Consider the following 23,036-nt stretch of genomic DNA (forward strand, 5'->3'; position numbering starts at 1 on the left):
CAAAATCGTAGATCCGTATCAACTTTTGAGCGATTTCCGATAACCGGAAGTGGTACTTTTTTCACTTTGAATTGTTCAAAAGCCTATAATTTGAGTACTATTTTAGATAGATAAATGAAATTTCACACATAACTAAAAGATCTAATTCTCTGCCTTCTATCAAATTTTGAGTAATTTCCGTGGACCGGAAGTAGTAATTTACGCTATTTCCGATTTCTTAAAAAAACGCTTGTAAATTTAAAAAGTACTAATAATATTCCGCACTATTATGCACATTTTGTTTTGGCCTTCACTTGGTGCGCATTTCTTTTTTCTATGAGATTCTATTCTATTTTAAAAAGTTTAAGTATTTACAATGGATTAAAAATCATAACTATATCCCGAGTTCCCATCCCCTGTTTTTTTATATAAGAATATTCGAGAAAGTTTAGGGGAGATCACTCCCGGTTTATTTTACATTGTAATAACGTTTCAAATTAGGCTATCCTTTAGGCAAATGAAGCAGATTTAGTTTTCTTAGTGTATAGCAATAGTCTACTAATTTTTAAAAATATATTTCTTTTATAATATCAAGACAAATTAATAAAGCGGTCTACATGAATTAAGTTTAATATTCTTAACAAAAATAATGCATAATGGAAACCATAACAATTTTGTAGAACTATTTTGGGATATATTTTTCATTTTCCCGATCGTTGTCCAAACGTACGGTGTGGATGGTGTGTTGGGGTACGATGTGGTTGGGGTAAGATGTGGTTGGTGTCTTGGGGTACGGTGCCGTTGGTGTGTTGGGGTACGGTGTGGTTGGTGTGTTGGGGTACGGTGTGGTTGGGGTAAGATGTGGTTGGTGTGTTGGGGTACGATGTGGTTGGTGTGTTGGGGTACGATGTGGTTGGTGTGTTGGGGTACGATGTGGTTGGTTGGTGTCTTGGGGTACGATGTGGTTGGTGTGTTGGGGTACGATGTGGTTAGTGTGTTGGGGTACGATGTGGTTGGTGTGTTGGGGTACGATGTGGTTGGTGTGTTGGGGTACGATGTGGTTAGTGTGTTGGGGTAAGATGTGGTTGGTGTCTTGGGGTACGATGTGGTTGGTGTGTTGGGGTACGATGTGGTTAGTGTGTTGGGGTACGGTGTGGTTAGTGTGTTGGGGTACGATGTGGTTGGGGTAAGATGTGGTTGGTGTGTTGCGGTACGATGTGGTTGGTGTGTTGGGGTACGGTGTGGTTGGTGTGTTTGGGGAAGATTTTAAATTAGAAAACAAAATGTCTTTCATGGTGGGCCAGTTGTCTACCTGCACTTAGGCCTCGCGCATGGGGTCAATGGTAATACTCAAACCATCGGTTACCCTGCAACGCAATTATCCAGGTCGCCATTGACACCCTGGAGTCTCCGATGCCTGGCCTGCCAGAGCTCAGACAAATGAACGACCACTCAACCGTGCTGTCCAAATGACCGACCACTCAACCGTGCTGTCCAAATGAACGACCACTCAACCGTGCTGTCCAAATGAACGACCACTCAACCGTGCTGTCCAAATGAACGACCACTCAACCGTGCTGTCCAAATGAACGACCACTCAACCGTGCTGTCCAAATGAACGACCACTCAACCGTGCTGTCCAAATGACCGACCACTCAACCGTGCTGTCCAAATGACCGACCACTCAACCGTGCTGTCCAAATGACCGACCACTCAACCGTGCTGTCCAAATGAACGACCACTCAACCGTGCTGTCCAAATGAACGACCACTCAACCGTGCTGTCCAAATGAACGACCACTCAACCGTGCTGTCCAAATGAACGACCACTCAACCGTGCTGTCCAAATGAACGACCACTCAACCGTGCTGTCCAAATGAACGACCACTCAACCGTGCTGTCCAAATGAACGACCACTCAACCGTGCTGTCCTATTGTTTTCCCAAGTTAGTAGGTTGTTGGTAGGTTTTTAGGCAGGTTGTGGGTAGGTTGTTGGATGGGGTTTGAAAGGTTGTTGATAGGTTTTAATGAAATGATATCACAACTGGGAAAATATTAGGTGCGAATGAAATGACATCAACAGCGTGGGGGAGGGGAAGGTATACGGACAAATAGTTTGATTTTAACCTAAGTAGATTTATAAAAGAGGCCTTTGTACATCCACAACTGAACTTTCAACATCAAATAACCGTCCCACTCGCGTCACCCCGTACCTGACTGTCAACGGTTCTGTGTATGCGTGCGACCCCCTCAAGTTCTCTTATTGTATATCGACATTTCTCCCCCCCCCCCATTCTCCGCCCGTGACATACACATTACCTTAACATGGTGTAGGTAAGGATGGTAAGACCGACATACACATTACCTAAACAGGGTGTATGTAAGGATGGTAAGACCGACATACACATTACCCAAACAGGGTGTAGGTAAGGATGGTAAGACCTACATACACATTACCCAAACAGGGTGTAAGCAAGGATGGTAAGACCGACATACACATTACCTAAACAAGGTGTAGGTAAGGATGGTAAGACCGACATACACATTACCCAAACAGGGTGTAGGTAAGGATGGTAAGACCGACATACACATTACCTAAACAGGGTGTATGTAAGGATGGTAAGACCGACATACACATTACCCAAACAGGGTGTAGGTAAGGATGGTAAGACCTACATACACATTACCCAAACAGGGTGTAAGCAAGGATGGTAAGACCGACATACACATTACCTAAACAAGGTGTAGGTAAGGATGGTAAGACCGACATACACATTACCTAAACAAGGTGTAGGTAAGGATAGTAAGACCAACATACACATTACCTAAACAGGGTGTAGGTAAGGATAGTAAGACAGACATACACTTTACCTAAACAAGGTGTAGGTAAGGATGGTAAGACCGACATACACATTACCCAAACAGGGTGTAGGTAAGGATGGTAAGACCGACATACACATTACACAAACAGGGTGTAGGTAAGGATAGTAAGACAGACATACACTTTACCTAAACAAGGTGTAGGTAAGGATGGTAAGACCGACATACACATTACCCAAACAGGGTGTAGGTAAGGATGGTAAGACCGACATACACATTACCCAAACAGGGTGTAGGTAAGGATAGTAAGACAGACATACACTTTACCTAAATAAGGTGTAGGTAAGGATGGTAAGACAGACATACACTTTACCTAAACAGGGTGTATGTAAGGATGGTAAGACAGACATACACATTACCCAAACAGGGTGTAGGCAAGGATAGTAAGACCGACATACACATTACCTAAACAAGGTGTAGGTAAGGATGGTAAGACAGACATACACTTTACCTAAACAGGGTGTAGGTAAGGATAGTAAGACAGACATACACTTTACCTAAACAAGGTGTAGGTAAGGATGGTAAGACCGACATACACATTACCTAAACAAGGTGTAGGTAAGGATAGTAAGACCAACATACACATTACCTAAACAAGGTGTAGGTAAGGATGGTAAGACAGACATACACTTTACCTAAACAAGGTGTAGGTAAGGATGGTAAGACCGACATACACTTTACCTAAACAGGGTGTAGGTAAGGACGGTAAGACCGAGGAAGTAAAGCGCCACGCCAGATCCGGTGACAAATGTTCCACGAAGTGTCTCCATATCATCCGCCTCACTGTCTTGCACGTATCCCATCGACAGTGGCCCACTCTATGTAGACACAAGATCAATACACAAGATCAATACACAAGATCAATACACAAGATCAATACACAAGATCAATACACAAGATCAATACACAAGATCAATACACAAGATCAATACACAAGAACCAAAATTAAGATCAATACACAATACACAAGATCAATACACAATACACAAGATCAATACACAGGATCAATACACAAGATCAATACACAAGATCAATACACAAGAACAAAACATAAGATCAATACACAATACATAAGATCAATACACAAGATCAATACACAACATAACAAAACATAAGATCGATACACAATACACAAGATCAATACTCAAGAACAAAACATAAGATCAATACACAAGATCAATACACAAGATCAATACACAAGATCAATACACAAGATCAATATACAAGATCAATATAAAGATCAATACACAATACACAAGATCAATACACAAGATCACTACGCAAGATCAATACACAAGATCAATACAAAGATCAATACACAATACACAAGATCAATACACAAGATCAATACACAAGATCAATACACAATACACAAGATCAATACTCAAGAACAAAACATAAGATCAATGCACAAGATCAATACACAAGATCAATACACAAGATCAATACACAAGATCAATACACAAGATCAATACACAAGATCAATACACAAGATCAATACACAGATCAATACACAATACACAAGATCAATACACAATACACAAGATCATTACACAAGAACAATACACAAGATCAATACACAAGATCAATACACAAGATCAATACACAATACACAAGATCAATACACAATATCAATACACAAGATCAATACACAAGATCAATATACAAGATCAATACAAAAATCAATACACAATACACAAGATCAATACACAAGATCACTACGCAAGATCAATACACAAGATCAATACAAAGATCAATACACAATACACAAGATCAATACACAAGATCAATACACAAGATCAATACACAATACACAAGATCAATACACAAGATCAATACACAAGATCAATACACAAGATCAATACACAAGATCAATACACAAGATCAATAAACAACATCAATACACAAGATCAATACACAAGGTCAACACACAAGATCAATACACAAGATCAATACACAAGATCAATGCACAAGATCAATACACAATACACAAGATCAATACACAATACACAAGATCAATACACAAGATCAAAACACAAGATCAATACACAAGATCAATACACAAGATGAATACACAAGATCAATACACAAGAACAAAACATAAGATCAATACACAATACACAAGATCAATACACAAGATCAATACACAAGATCAATACACAAGATCGACACACAAGATCAACACACAAGATCAATACACAAGATCAATACACAAGATCAATACACAAGATCAATACACAAGATCAATACACAAGATCAATACACAAGATCAATACACAATACACAAGATCAATACACAAGATCAATACACAAGATCAATACACAAGATCAATACACAAGATCAATACACAACATCAATACACAAGATCAATACACAAGATCAATACACAAGATCAATACACAAGATCAATACACAAGATCAATACACAAGATCAATACACAAGATCAATACACAAGATCAATACACAAGATCAATACACAAGAACAAAAAATAAGATCAATACACAATACACAAGATCAATACACAAGATCAATACACAATACACAAGATCAATACACAATACACAAGATCAATACACAAGATCAATACACAAGATCAATACACAAGATCAATACACAAGATCAATACACAAGAACAAAACATAAGATCAATACACAATACACAAGATCAATACACAAGATCAATACACAAGAACAAAACATAAGATCAATACACAATACACAAGATCAATACTCAAGAACAAAACATAAGATCAATACACAAGATCAATACACAAGATCAATACACAAGATCAATACACAAGATCAAAACACAAGATCAATACACAAGATCAATACACAAGAACAAAAAATAAGATCAATACACAATACACAAGATCAATACACAAGATCAATACACAATACACAAGATCAATACACAAGATCAATACACAGATCAATACACAATACACAAGATCAATACACAAGATCAATACACAAGATCAATACACAAGAACAAAACATAAGATCAATACACAATACACAAGATCAATACACAAGATCAATACACAAGAACAAAACATAAGATCAATACACAATACACAAGATCAATACTCAAGAACAAAACATAAGATCAATACACAAGATCAATACACAAGATCAATACACAAGATCAATACACAAGATCAATACACAAGATCAATACACAAGATCAATACACAGATCAATACACAATACACAAGATCAATACACAATACACAAGATCAATACACAAGATCAATACACAAGATCAATACACAAGATCAATACACAAGATCAATACACAATACACAAGATCAATACACAATATCAATACACAAGATCAATACACAAGATCAATATACAAGATCAATACAAAGATCAATACACAATACACAAGATCAATACACGAGATCACTACGCAAGATCAATACACAAGATCAATACACAAGATCAATACACAAGATCAATACACAAGAACAAAAAATAAGATCAATACACAATACACAAGATCAATACACAAGATCAATACACAATACACAAGATCAATACACAATACACAAGATCAATACACAAGATCAATACACAAGATCAATACACAAGATCAATACACAAGAACAAAACATAAGATCAATACACAATACACAAGATCAATACACAAGATCAATACACAAGAACAAAACATAAGATCAATACACAATACACAAGATCAATACTCAAGAACAAAACATAAGATCAATACACAAGATCAATACACAAGATCAATACACAAGATCAATACACAAGATCAATACACAAGATCAATACACAAGATCAATACACAGATCAATACACAATACACAAGATCAATACACAAGATCAATACACAAGATCAATACACAAGATCAATACACAAGATCAATACACAATACACAAGATCAATACACAATATCAAAACACAAGATCAATACACAAGATCAATATACAAGATCAATACAAAAATCAATACACAATACACAAGATCAATACACAAGATCACTACGCAAGATCAATACACAAGATCAATACAAAGATCAATACACAATACACAAGATCAATACACAAGATCAATACACAAGATCAATACACAATACACAAGATCAATACACAAGATCAATACACAAGATCAATACACAAGATCAATACACAAGATCAATAAACAACATCAATACACAAGATCAATACACAAGGTCAACACACAAGATCAATACACAAGATCAATACACAAGATCAATACACAAGATCAATACACAATACACAAGATCAATACACAATACACAAGATCAATACACAAGATCAAAACACAAGATCAATACACAAGATCAATACACAAGATGAATACACAAGATCAATACACAAGAACAAAACATAAGATCAATACACAATACACAAGATCAATACACAAGATCAATACACAAGATCAATACACAAGATCGACACACAAGATCAACACACAAGATCAATACACAAGATCAATACACAAGATCAATACACAAGATCAATACACAAGATCAATACACAAGATCAATACACAAGATCAATACACAATACACAAGATCAATACACAAGATCAATACACAAGATCAATACACAAGATCAATACACAACATCAATACACAAGATCAATACACAAGATCAATACACAAGATCAATACACAAGATCAATACACAAGATCAATACACAAGATCAATACACAAGATCAATACACAAGATCAATACACAAGAACAAAAAATAAGATCAATACACAATACACAAGATCAATACACAAGATCAATACACAATACACAAGATCAATACACAATACACAAGATCAATACACAAGATCAATACACAAGATCAATACACAAGATCAATACACAAGAACAAAACATAAGATCAATACACAATACACAAGATCAATACACAAGATCAATACACAAGAACAAAACATAAGATCAATACACAATACACAAGATCAATACTCAAGAACAAAACATAAGATCAATACACAAGATCAATACACAAGATCAATACACAAGATCAATACACAAGATCAATACACAAGATCAATACACAAGATCAATACACAAGAACAAAAAATAAGATCAATACACAATACACAAGATCAATACACAAGATCAATACACAATACACAAGATCAATACACAAGATCAATACACAGATCAATACACAATACACAAGATCAATACACAAGATCAATACACAAGATCAATACACAAGATCAATACACAAGAACAAAACATAAGATCAATACACAATACACAAGATCAATACACAAGATCAATACACAAGAACAAAACATAAGATCAATACACAATACACAAGATCAATACTCAAGAACAAAACATAAGATCAATACACAAGATCAATACACAAGATCAATACACAAGATCAATACACAAGATCAATACACAAGATCAATACACAAGATCAATACACAGATCAATACACAATACACAAGATCAATACACAATACACAAGATCAATACACAAGATCAATACACAAGATCAATACACAAGATCAATACACAAGATCAATACACAATACACAAGATCAATACACAATATCAATACACAAGATCAATACACAAGATCAATATACAAGATCAATACAAAGATCAATACACAATACACAAGATCAATACACGAGATCACTACGCAAGATCAATACACAAGATCAATACACAAGATCAATACACAAGATCAATACACAAGAACAAAAAATAAGATCAATACACAATCATAAGATCAATACACAAGATCAATACACAATACACAAGATCAATACACAATACACAAGATCAATACACAAGATCAATACACAAGATCAATACACAAGATCAATACACAAGAACAAAACATAAGATCAATACACAATACACAAGATCAATACACAAGATCAATACACAAGAACAATACATAAGATCAATACACAATACACAAGATCAATACTCAAGAACAAAACATAAGATCAATACACAAGATCAATACACAAGATCACTACACAAGATCAATACACAAGATCAATACACAAGATCAATACACAAGATCAATACACAGATCAATACACAATACACAAGATCAATACACAATACACAAGATCAATACACAAGATCAATACACAAGATCAATACATAAGATCAATACACAAGATCAATACACAATACACAAGATCAATACACAATATCAATACACAAGATCAATACACAAGATCAATATACAAGATCAATACAAAGATCAATACACAATACACAAGATCAATACACGAGATCACTACGCAAGATCAATACACAAGATCAATACAAAGATCAATACACAATACACAAGATCAATACACAAGATCAATACAAAGATCAATACACAATACACAAGATCAATACACAAGATCAATACACAAGATCAATACACAAGATCAATACACAAGAACAAAACATAAGATCAATACACAATACACAAGATCAATACACAAGATCAATACACAAGATTAATACACAAGATCAATACACAAGATCAATACACAAGAACAATACACAAGATCAATACACAAGATCAATACACAAGATCAATACATAATACACAAGATCAATACACAATATCAATACACAAGATCAATACAGAAGATCAATACACAAGATCAATATACAAGATCAATACAAAGATCAATACACAATACACAAGATCAATACACAAGATCACTACGCAAGATCAATACACAAGATCAATACAAAGATCAATACACAATACACAAGATCAATACACAAGATCAATACACAAGATCAATACACAAGATCAATACACAAGATCAATACACAAGAACAAAACATAAGATCAATACACAATACACAAGATCAATACACAAGATCAATACAAAGATCAATACACAATACACAAGATCAATACACAAGATCAATACACAAGATCAATACACAAGATCAATACACAAGATCAATACACAAGATCAATACACAATACACAAGATCAATACACAAGATCACTACACAAGATCATACACACGATCAATACACAAGATCAATACACAAGATCAATACACAAGAACAAAACATAAGATCAATACACAAGATCAAGAATATGCTCAAATCGATTCTTTGAAACCAAAAGAACGGAATAGTTGCACACCGAAGAGATGGCGTACATAGCGATTTGACTGCAGGTACACATAAGTCTCGTGTCAAATTTGGCCTTGAGATTACAGCTCTTGGTGGACCATACCTCGTCCTTCTGGTCCCAGGCTACACACGCCACGGACTTGCTCATCTAGAGACACAGTAGAGACACGGTTGACACAATCCATTAGACCCACACAGCATATATATATATATATATATATATATATATATATATATATATATATATATATATATATATATATATATATATATATATATATATATACATGAGGTAAGAGCTATCTGGCTAACAAAAATGAGCTTAAATTTGATATACGAGTAACCGGATTAGCGGGATTTACAGGTTGATGGAAAAGTAACACCCCGAGAAAGTTGTACATGATTGTGTGTCACTTACCTAATTAATTTCTAAAAAATTCTGAAAGGGAGGGAAAAATAAAGATCTTTTGAGAGGGCTTAAGGGGAGGTTAAGGGGAGGTTAAGGGGAGGTTAAGGGGAGGTTAAGGGGAGGTTAAGGGGAGGTTAAGGGGAGGTTAAGAGTGTGACGAGGAAGTGAATAGCCGGGACCGAAAGACCTTAGAATTAATTATGACAAATGTTTACTACAGATTGCCTTTCTATTCCATTCGGATGTTTGAATTCCATTTCATTAGACTACAGATAATCCGCTCTACCAACAAAGATCACTCTAAAGCAGTGGTTCTTAACTTTTTGGAGGTACTGAACCCCACCAGTTTCATATGCATATTGCGCATTCACCAAACCCTTTTTAATAGTTGCATCATCCGCACTGACAAAATCCGATCGGGAATCATATGAGTCGGGTGTATGTCTTGACCTCAGCGGAAGCCCTGAGACTGAATTACCGAACCTCTCGGGTTCGATTGAACCCACTGTTCTTATTAAACTCTTCTGATTTTCTTCTTTTTATTCGTTTCGGCTTCCTAATGACCACAGGCGAAGGTAACACTTCGTCAAATCACTTGATTTTTATGAAGATCGAACCCTAATAATCCAGCCTCCCCCTTCTCTATTTCAAATGATTTCCTTCAGGTCTTCAGGACATGTCTTTTACTCTTCCTCTTTCTCCTTTGACTTTTTTGTCTTTCTCATATTGTGCCCTATCCACGCCTTTTCATTCTCTACTGTCTTTGACCTAGCTCCAAGACATACTGTAAAAGATACAGCATATTTAGCTACAGATTCTGACTTTTTTTTTTGACAATGCATTTGAAATCCACATTAACTTAGAATGTTAATACGTATTTTATCGCTGCTGATTCAAATCTGAAAGTCATGGGCAGTGCCACTATCATTACAGTTATTACAGCTTCTTCAACCAGTACAATTTGTTCTGCATTTGTTGTTGGCTGTGTGGGCGAAGGCAGCACAAATCTGCGAAATCCAAGACTTCGAGCTGTTGTGTCCAGTGGATTCCAGTTTGTTTCCTCTAGCTTGTTTCATTATACAATCAACCAGTCAATGAAATATCCATATCGTATTACATTGTGTAAAATACTTTGCTATTGTATGTCAATGGTATGACCTGAATGTAACAAACTTATAATCCAACTAAGTACTATATCATAACAGAAACTTTTCCACTGATGAAACATAAAAAGACTGTCCTAAACAAATTAGCACCCGCTACAAACTTCCCTCTAAACTCAGATGAGGTTTATTATTTCTGACGTTACTAATCATTTTTTAAGGGGAATTCAATTGGCGTCGAGTAAAGTTTTAGGTAACGACAATCATACATGGTAATTAATATTTTTTTGTCGCACACACGCACAGATATATATATATATATATATATATATATATATATATATATATATATATATATATACATATATGGGGTGGGGCGCAAAACTGAAAGTTCGCCCGGGCGCCGGGACGGGCCACTACGCCTCTGACCCTGGTTAGGTTAAAAAGCTCAAAGCAATTGCGATATATTCATCTATTCAATTTCAATTAACAGTTAAATATGTGTAATGTACCACTGTTTTATCGGCGATTAACCAAAATATAAAGTTTGAAAGATGAAGGTTTGGTATTATACGTCAGATAGGCCTGTAGATATACCATCATATAAAGCGTTAGACAAAATATAAAGTAGGAAAGTCATTTTACGTTGGCTGTTTGTAGAAATGACACTGTGACGTCAGTTGTTAGATACGACACGTTCAAACCTGGTATTTGAACTGAAGCTACCAGATTTTCAATCTTGACTTTTGGAACATGGCCCTGTGGCTGGTAGAAAAAATAGGACTAATGTTTGATCTACAATTATTTGGAGTCTATTGACAGGAGTCTAGGGACATAACTCTAGGGACAGGAGTCTAGGGACAGGAGTCTATTGACAGGAGTCTAGGGACATGAATCTAGGGACAGGATCTAGGGACAGGAGTCTAGGGACATGAGTCTAGGGACAGGAGTCTAGGGACATGAGTCTAGGGACATGAGTCTAGGGACAGGAGTCTACGGACAGGAGTCTAGGGACATGAGTCTAGGGACAGGAGTCTAGGGACAGGAGTCTAGGGACAGGAGTCTAGGGACAGGAGTCTAGGGACATGAGTCTAGGGACAGGAGTCTAGGGACATGAGTCTAGGGACAGGAGTCTAGGGACAGGAGTCTAGGGACAGGAGTCTAGGGACAGGAGTCTAGGGACAGGAGTCTAGGGACAGGAGAAGTCTTGGGACGAGACTATTGTCAGGAGTTTTAGATAGGAAAGAGTTTATTGACAGGAAAGAGCTTATTGACAGGAAAGAGCTTATTGACAGGAAAGAGCCTATTGACAGGAAAGAGCCTATTGACAGGAAAGAGCTTATTGACAGGAAAGAGCCTATTGACAGGAAAGAGCCTATTGACAGGAAAGAGCTTATTGACAGGAGTAACAGTGACCAACACAAGTTCAAATTTTAAATAATATTAAAACAAATCAATTACACAAAATGGATAACTTTAGAGTAACACAACTACCAAAACAGATAAATTTAGAGTAACACAGCTCCACATAATAACAGCACTGCACAAAGATATAAAAAAAGCTGAGTACTTGGAAGAGTTGGCCTGGTTTGAGCATGGCTAGACACATTCTTTTTAAGTTGGTTTTCTCCCCGGCTCCAATGGCCTGCCTCGTGACACTAAGGGGAAATGTCATGCTCAAGGTCGAGTTCAGAAATGGACTATTGGTGAATGTCATCTTGACCTACAAGTTAAAAAGGTGATGGGACGTCAAAAGATTGGCTGTTTATTGTGAGTTTGTTTTAACATTCAAGTGTGCGCTTTTCAAAATAATCTAATCTAATCTACTCATTTTGTTATAGAAAGAGGATTTTCTATACTTAGATGTTACTCATATCTTTCGAAATATAATAGACATGTAATTAGACAGTCTCGTCTTTGTATTAATATCAAAAAATGAATAAATGCCATGTAAGTCATGTGATCCAATTACCGGCCATGTAAGTAAGTCATCTGATCTAATTACCGGCCATGTAAGTAAGTCATGTGATCTAATTACCGGCCATGTAAGTAAGTCATGTGATCTAATTACCGGCCGTGTAAGTAAGTCATGTGATTTAATTACCGGCCATGTAAGTAAGTCATGTGATCTAATTACCGGCCATGTAAGTAAGTCATCTAATCTAATTACCGGCCGTGTAAGTAAGTCATGTGATCTAATTACCGGCCGTGTAAGTAAGTCATGTGATCTAATTACCGGCCATGTAAGTAAGTCATGTGATCTAATTACCGGCCATGTAAGTAAGTCATGTGATCTAATTACCGGCCATGTAAGTAAGTCATGTGATCTAATTACCGGCCATGTAAGTAAGTCATGTGATCTAATTACCGGCCATGTAAGTAAGTCATGTGATCTAATTACCGGCCGTGTAAGTAAGTCATGTGATCTAATTACCGGCCATGTAAGTAAGTCATCTGATCTAATTACCGGTCATGTAAGTAAGTCATCTGATCTAATTACCGGCCGTGTAAGTAAGTCATGTGATCTAATTACCGGCCATGTAAGTAAGTCATGTGATCTAATTACCGGCCATGTAAGTAAGTCATGTGATCTAATTACCGGCCATGTAAGTAAGTCATGTGATCTAATTACCGGCCATGTAAGTAAGTCATCTGATCTAATTACCGGTCATGTAAGTAAGTCATGTGATCTAATTACCGCCTGTTTGGCTAAGCTGATTCCCCAAGAGGTTAAGACCGACAGTGTGACGTGTTGTTGTTTGATGTCATCTAGTGCCAGCGCTGCCAAAGCGATGGACGGCCTTACAAGAATTCGGTACAAGGACTGGACGGGTACAGCGGTACACAGCACCTCGATCAGCTCCAGTAGCCTAGCAATCAGGGTGGGAAAGTTTAGCTGCTACATGAGGAAAAGTTTAGCTGCTACATAAGGGAAAGTTTAGCTGCTACATGAGGGAAAGTTTAGCTGCTACGAGGGAAAGTTTAGCTGCTACATGAGGGAAGTTTAGCTGCTACATAAGGGAAATTTTCGCTGCTACATAAGGGAAAGTTTAACTGCTACATAAGGTAAAGTTTAGCTGCTACATAAGGGAAAGTTTAGCTGCTACATAAGGGAAAGTTTAGCTGCTACATAAAGGAAAGTTTAGCTGCTACATAAGGGAAAGTTTAGCTGCTACATAAGGGAAAGTTTAGCTGCTACATGAGGGAAAGTTTAGCTGCTACATCAGGGAAAGTTTAGCTGCTACATAAGGGAAAGTTTAGCTGCTACATAAGGGAATGTTTAGCTGCTACATGAGGGAAAGTTTAGCTGCTACATAAGGGAAAGTTTAGCTGCTACATAAGGGAAAGTTTAGCTGCTACATAAGGGAAAGTTTAACTGCTACATAAGGGAAAGTTTAGCTGCTACATCAGGGAAAGTTTAGCTGCTACATAAGGGAAAGTTTAACTGCTACATAAGGGAAAGTTTAGCTGCTACATAAGGGAAAGTGTAGCTGCTACATAAGGGAAAGTTTAGCTGCTACATAAGGGAAAATTTAGCTGCTACATGAGGGAAAGTTTAGCTGCTACATAAGGGAAAGTTTAGCTGCTACATAAGGGAAAGTTTAGCTGCTACATAAAGGAAAGTTTATCTGCTACATAAGGGAAAGTTTAGCTGCTACATAAGGGAAAGTTTAGCTGCTACATGAGGGAAAGTTTAGCTGCTACATCAGGGAAAGTTTAGCTGCTACATAAGGGAAAGTTTAGCTGCTACATAAGGGAATGTTTAGCTGCTACATGAGGGAAAGTTTAGCTGCTACATAAGGGAAAGTTTAGCTGCTACATAAGGGAAAGTTTAGCTGCTACATAAGGGAAAGTTTAACTGCTACATAAGGGAAAGTTTAGCTGCTACATAAGGGAAATTTCGCTGCTACATAAGGGAAAGTTTAACTGCTACATAAGGTAAAGTTTAGCTGCTACATTAGGGAAAGTGTAGCTGCTACATAAGGGAAAGTTTAGCTGCTACATAAGGGAAAATTTAGCTGCTACATGAGGGAAAGTTTAGCTGCTACATAAGGGAAAATTTAGCTTCTACATGAGGGAAAGTTTAGCTGCTACATAAGGGAAAGTTTAGCTGCTACATAAGGGAAAGTTTAGCAGCTACATGAGGAAAAGTTTAGCTGCTACATGAGGGGAAGTTTAGCTGCTACATCAGGGAAAGTTTAGCTGCTACATAAGGGAAAGTTTAGCTGCTACATGAGGGGAAGTTTAGCTGCTACATGAGGGAGAGTTTAGCTGCTACATAAGGGAAAAAGTAGCTGCTACATAAGGGAAAGTTTAGCTGCTACATAAAGGAAAGTTTAGCTGCTACATAAGGGAACGTTTAGCTGCTACATAAGGGAAAGTTTAGCAGCTACATGAGGAAAAGTTTAGCTGCTACATGAGGGGAAGTTTAGCTGCTACATGAGGGAGAGTTTAGCTGCTACATAAGGGAAAAAGTAGCTGCTACATAAGGGAAAGTTTAGCTGCTACATAAAGGAAAGTTTAGCTGCTACATAAGGGAACGTTTAGCTGCTACATAAGGAAAAGTTTAGCTGCTACATGAGGGGAAGTTTAGCTGCTACATGAGGGAAAGTTTAGCTGCTACATGAAAGAAAGTTTAGCTGCTACATAAGGGAAAGTTTAGCTGCTACATAAGGGAAAGTTTAGCTGCTACATAAAGGAAAGTTTATCTGCTACATAAGGGAAAGTTTAGCTGCTACATAAGGGAAAGTTTAGCTGCTACATAAGGGAATGTTTAGCTGCTACATGAGGGAAAGTTTAGCTGCTACATAAGGGAAAGTTTAGCTGCTACATAAGGGAAAGTTTAGCTGCTACATAAGGGAAAGTTTAGCTGCTACATAAGGGAAATTTTCGCTGCTACATAAGGGAAAGTTTAGCTGCTACATATGGGAAAGTTTAGCTGCTACTTAAGGGAAAGTTTAGCTGCTACATGAGGGAAAGTTTAGCTGCTACATAAGGGAAAGTTCAGCTGTTACATACGAGAAGTTTTAGTTGCTACCTAATTCAAAGTTCTAGCTTTTAGTAAATATCTTGTTCTATACAGTTAACATTGAGCTATTATTCTATAAATAACTCCTAAATGCTGTTTTCTGCATACTTAATCTATATTTGTGAAAACTTAACTGAAACGTTTTTTAGTAGCGAGCCAGGAGCTATTTGGAAAATAAAGGGGGCACACATTTTTTAAACAAATCTATAACTGGTTAAGTCCAATCATTCCTTTTTCACTTAGTAAAGTAAGCGCCAGCAGAGCTGTGCACTCAAATGAATGAACGATGGCAAAGTTTAAATTTTTTTACCTTTTTGAATTTCGCAAAAGTAAGACGGAGTCGTTAAGCTTCTCAGCACGCAAAATGAACTCGTGAACCTTGTCCATAGCGTCTTCTGTCTGGCCAAGCGTCGTTAGATTTAAGTGATGCCAAGCTGACAACAAATTGCCTTGTTGAGCTACTTGCTGGCCGTTTAGGACACGAGGGGCAGATTTTGAGCCGCTATGTACTGGAGGGGAAGATTTTGAGCCGCTATGTACTGGAGGGGCAGATTTTGAGCCGCTGTGTACTGGAGGGGCAGATTTTGAGCCGCTATGTACTGGAGGGGCAGATTTTGAGCCGCTATGTACAGGAGGGGCAGATTTTGAGCCGTATTTTAATCGAGGGGCAGATTTCAAACCGTTCAGGACATGAGCGTCAGACTTTGAACCGTTCAGGACTTGAGCGTCAGACTTTGAACCGTTCAGGACATGAGCGTCAGACTTTGAACCGTTCAAGACATGAGCGTCAGACTTTGAACCATTCAGGACATGAGCGTCAGACTTTGAACCATTCAAGACATGAGCGTCAGACTTTGAACCGTTCAGGACTTGAGCGTTAGACTTGTAGCTGTCTGTAGATGTAAGCTGCTAGTCCGTTATTTACATAGAGATGTTTTTGTTTCTTTCTAGTGACACATTTTGGACACTTCTCATCCACGACATAACGAGAACACATTTAGGACACTTCACAACCAAGACAGAGCAAGAATATATTTAAGACATTTTAAAACAAAATCATAGCAATGATACGTCAATATCTAGGATTTCTGATCGATTGTTTAAGTAGATATCGTTCTCAATATGATTATATATTAAAATAATCGTTATGATGTAATAGCATATTACTGCAAGTCAGAAAACCGCTACTGAATACAAGTCAGAAAACAACTACTGAAACTGCAGCTGGAGGTCCTTGATGCAAATGACGTGAGAAACTCAGCCATGAAGACCTTGAATTGCTGAAAGTGCGTCAAGTTGTTTGGCCTGTACTTGTTCCAAAAAAAAGCAAGACACGTTTGGATCTGAAGGCCTTTAGGTGGGTGTATAGATTAGAAACTAGATTTTACTCTCCTTGTAGTTTTAGGTTCAGAAAATTTAAATGACTAGTTAAAATTTTACTGCAGCAAAGGCCAGTTTCCATACCCCCTCTTCATCAGACATAGGCTTGCCTTTACTTTCCAGGAAGTCACCTATTTGCTCAGAACTTTTCCACAACTTAGCCATATATCTAACTGCTGTGAAATATGGTAAATCTTGCGATTCTGTGTTTGAATCTTTCAAAAGGTCTCTGAACCGTCTATGGTTGTTAAGCCCATCTGACCTTATTAAATTCACTATCTTCACCACAGGATTCATTTATTTATTATGCATATAATTAGCACACGAAGTTTGCTGGTGAATAATACAGTGCAAGCACATTGGTTGCAGAATGTTGTTCTCATTAGCGAGTCCATTCAAGCATATCTTTGTGCCACTCATGTACTTTTCTCTATTAACAGTCAGTTAACTGAGGTTAGTCCAATTCAAGTTATAATCAGCAATTTTTACTTTCTCGTATATACTAAGTATAGAGAAAGTCTTGCAATCGTGCACAAAAATCACATTAAATTTTGACAGTTTTCACCGTTTTACTCCCCAGTCCTTCATCACATCCGGGATGTAGAGGACTTATTTTAATCGGGCAAAAATTATAAATCCAAATATATCAAAATTTTGGCGTTTTATGCTTAATGGAGTCGGAAAAACTGGATTATCCAATTCTGTCCGTATGTCTGTGTGCCTGTGTGTAAACACGATAACTTGAGTACCGTTACAGCTAGGTTGATGAAATTTCATATATATGTATTTTATAAAAATCGTAGATCCGTATCAACTTTTGAGCGATTGCCGATAACCGGAAGTGGTACTTTTTTCACTTTGAAGTTTTCAAAAGCTATAACTTGAGTACTATTTTAGATAGATAAATGAAATTTCACAAGTAAGTAAAAGATCTAATCCTCTACCTTCTATCAAATTTTGAGTAATTTCCGTTGACCGAAAGTAGTAATTTACGCTATTTCTGATTTCTCAAAAAACGCTTGTAAATGGACACCAGCGAGTTGAGGAAAATCCTTCCGTAATGTTGTTGACATGGAATAAAAATGTGCTTTTTACTTTCTCGTATATACGAAGTAGGGCCTATAGAGAAAGTATTGTAATCGTGAAAAAAAAATCGAGATTTTTACAGATCTCGACGTTTTACACCTCACTGATACGGAAAAACATAATTTTGCAATCTTGTCCGTATGTCTGTGTGTGTGTGTGTGTGTGTCTGTCTGTGTGTCCGTGTGTAAACACGATAACTTGAGTACCGTTACAGCTAGGTTGATGAAATTTCATATATAAGTATTTTATCAAAATCGTAGATCCGTATCAACTTTTGAGCGATTTCCGATAACCGGAAGTGGTACTTTTCCTACTTTAAATTTTTCAAAAGCCTATAACTTGAGTACTATTTCAGATAGATAAATGAAATTTCACATGTAAGTAAAAGATCTAATTCTCTACCGTCTGTAAAATTTTGAGTAATTTCCGTTGACTGGAAGTAGTAATTTACGCTACTTCCGATTTCTCAAAAAACTAATGTAAATTTTAAAAGTACTAATAATATTGCGCACTATTATGCGCTTTTTTGTTTGGCGTTCACTTGGTGTGCAATTAATTTGTCTACGAGATTTTATTCTATTTTTAAAACTTTAAGTATTTAAAATGGATTAAAAATCATGTCTATAGCCCGAGTTCCCATCCCCTGTTATTTTATATAAGAATATTCGATAAAGTTTAGGGGAGATCACTCCCGGTTTATTTAGATTAAGGACCATAAAAATAATAAAAGATAAATTTTTATTAAAAACTTAAGCCTAAAATTAATTCAGAAATTTAATATTTTTAGAATCAAGTTGCAGATCCAGAGAACTTGAAAATAATTTGTTGAGTTTAATGCTACATTTCTATTTATTTTCATCAAGCCTAAGTTATAACCCGATGTTTCACTTTCGTAAGACAAACATTGATTGGCTGTAAAGGAACTCCGTGATCGATTTCTGACAGCCCCACTTTATAGTTATTTTGTTTACAAAACTTTGCAGATCACGTTTTTAAATAACAATGCAAATTTAAACACCACGACCTAGTTTTTCTATTTTTAGCTTACAATGTGTACAATAAAATTTATGGCGGCCTATCCAATAGTAGGATGCCATTGTTTATGTCGCCATTACACGTGAAAACCAAATTGTTTTTTGCTTTTTTTTTAAAGTTTTATTTAGTTACCGAAAATATTAAAAACATTAAATACATCAAATCTTTAGTAAAGTTCGAAAAAAACCAGACAGACAGGATTTTATAACCATATTAATTGTAACTACGCCGTGCAAGATTTTTTAATTAATTTATGGACCTCTCAAATACCTTTGAGACTTTTCTCGCTGGTGTCCATTTATAAAGTACTAATAATATTCCGCACTATTATGCACATTTTGTTTTCGCGTTCGCTTGGTGCGCAATTCTTTTTTCTATGAGATTCTATTCTATTTTAAAAATGTTATGTATTTAAAATGGATTAAAAATCATAACTATATCCCGAGTTCCCATCCCGTGTTGTTTTATATAAGAATATTCGAGAAAGTTCAGGGGAGATCACTCCCGGTTTATTTAAATATATCCTCTCCGGTAAGTGTATTACATGCTATGTAGGAAAGCCAGCTCTTGTGCTATGTTCATCTTTTCATCCACACCTCTAATGAGCACAAGAAGTTGAGGTGGAACAGTTGTCCAGCGACTCATCCATTGCAATTAAAAATTCGCGAAGCTAGCTTGCATTATTCGCTATTTGAGTCAAAATGCTTTCACCAATGTCTGCAACACGGCGGAATATGGTATTTGCAAACAAATCTACATTTTCTAATTGTTTCGAATTTTCTGGGCAAAGTTCCTCAACCATCTCCAACAAACTTTTTTTTTCCGTGGACAAAAATATCTCCACGAGCCGGATGAGAGGACCTTGCGGGCCACTTCAGTTTGGAGTCCTTGAACTAGACCATGGACTGTAATGACGGGAGCCTGAACTAGACCATGGACTGTAATGACGGGAGCCTGAACTAGACCATGGACTGTAATGACGGGAGCCTGAACTAGACCATGGACTGTAATGACGGGAGCCTGAACTAGACCATGGACTGTAATGACGGGAGCCTGAACTAGACCATGGACTGTAATGACGGGAGCCTGAACTAGACCATGGACTGTAATGACGAGAGCCTGAACTAGACCATGGACTGTAATGACGGGAGCCTGAACTAGACCATGGACTGTAATGACGGGAGCCTGAACTAGACCATGGACTGTAATGACGGGAGCCTGAACTAGACCATGGACTGTAATGACGGGTAGGTACTAGTTCATTTATCGTTTATACCTCAAGCTCGGTAGGGAAATTGATAATTTAACGTGTATATCAAAGCTAGTGGCAGATTTTTTAAAAATAATAAGCTAGAAGTAGATAATTTGTTGTTCATGCCAAAAGTTAGGGAAATAAATTTGATAATTTGTGGTTTATATCGCAAGTTAATCATCGGATTTTAAAGTAAAAATATTTTTAGTTAAAGCTTAATGAAGAAAATTCATAAGGTACTCAGTAGTCATGATATTTATAATTAAATATTGACTTACTCTTATATGTTTTTCACAACATTTACATATTAAAACGTAGAATGTAAAACAATTATATTAATTTTTAAAACTGTAAAAGTGTCTACCAGTTTAAAAAAAAAATCAAATTTTCCAACTAAACAAATGTGGTTACTAAAATATGTCATGGAATGTGTCATGGAATGTGTCATGGAATGTGTCATGGAATGTGTCATGGAATGTTCCCGAATTGTGTAACATAATACGTCTCAGAATGTAGGTCATAATGTGTCACAAAATTTGTCATGTCATGTGTCAATGACTTTGTTACAGCATGTGTGTGTGCAACCTGTGGGTTTGGATTGTTAGGAAAATGTTGTAGGTTCCATTTGGTTGTGGCAGCTGTTTTTGTTGCTTGAGGGTTTGGGGTTTAAGGGCTTACTCTTTGAGGGTTTGGGGTTTAAGGGCTTACTCTTTGAGGGTTTGGGGTTTAATGGCTTATTCTTTGAGGGTTTGGGGTTTAAGGGCTTACTCTTTGAGGGTTTGGGGTTTAAGGGCTTACTCTTAAGGGTTTGGGGTTTAAGGGCTTACTCTTTGAGGGTTTGGGGTTTAAGGGCTTACTCTTTGAGGGTTTGGGGTTTAATGGCTTACTCTTAAGGGTTTGGGGTTTAAGGGCTTACTCTTTGAGGGTTTAGGGTTTAAGGGCTTACTCTTTGAGGGTTTGGGGTTTAAGGGCTTACTCTTTGAGGGTTTGGGGTTTAAGGGCTTACTCTTTGAGGGTTTGGGGTTTAAGGGCTTACTCTTGTCAAAGGCGAGTGGCAGCTTGAACCCAGAGAAGTGGGGCACCCAGTCATGTGACCGGCCTGTAGGGTTGAACTTGGATGGTCTTCTGCTCGACGTGACGTCACGATCAGTGCTCGGCGCCGACCTAAACCAAGTAAAACAGTTAACTTCACGGTGGTCCGCGCTTTCATCGGTGAGGTTCATATTGGTGGAGCAATGTTTGTATGGCTCATGATGGTGGAGCAATGTTTGTAGGGCTCATGTTGGTGGAGCAATGTTTGTAGGGCTCATGTTGGTAGAGCAATGTTTGTATGGCTTACGTTGGTTGGCGTTGGTTGGGCAATGTTTGTATGGCTTAGGTTGGTGGAGCAATGTTTGTATGGCTTACGTTGGTTGGCGTTGGTTGGGCAATGTTTGTATGGCTTAGGTTGGTGGAGCAATGTTTGTAGGGCTCATGTTGGTGGAGCAATGTTTGTAGGGCTCATGTTGGTAGAGCAATGTTTGTATGGCTTACGTTGGTTGGCGTTGGTTGGGCAATGTTTGTATGGCTTAGGTTGGTGGAGCAATGTTTGTATGGCTTACGTTGGTTGGCGTTGGTTGGGCAATGTTTGTATGGCTTAGGTTGGTGGAGCAATGTTTGTAGAGCTCATGTTGGTAGAGCAATGTTTGTATGGCTCATGTTGGTAGAGCAATGTTTGTATGGCTTACGTTGGTTGGCGTT

The 23,036-nt window shown here is 37.1% G+C and overlaps 1 protein-coding gene across 1 annotated transcript; it reads right to left on the minus strand.

Annotated features, from left to right (window-relative positions):
* Window positions 1–21,897: 21,897 nt before the first annotated feature.
* On the minus strand, window positions 21,898–22,519 carry LOC131927413 (sporozoite surface protein 2-like). Its single transcript, XM_059283111.1, has 2 exons — window positions 22,184–22,519; window positions 21,898–22,095 (listed from the first exon to the last, which is right to left on the minus strand). Exons 1-2 carry the CDS (start codon window positions 22,517–22,519, stop codon window positions 21,898–21,900), a joined length of 534 nt encoding a protein of 177 aa, XP_059139094.1.
* Between the last annotated feature and the right edge of the window lie 517 nt (window positions 22,520–23,036).

The sequence above is a fragment of the Physella acuta genome, unplaced genomic scaffold (assembly GCF_028476545.2).
Source record: "Physella acuta isolate Inbredline_101_S28 unplaced genomic scaffold, ASM2847654v3 ptg001399l, whole genome shotgun sequence".
Lineage (NCBI taxonomy): Eukaryota > Metazoa > Mollusca > Gastropoda > Physidae > Physella > Physella acuta.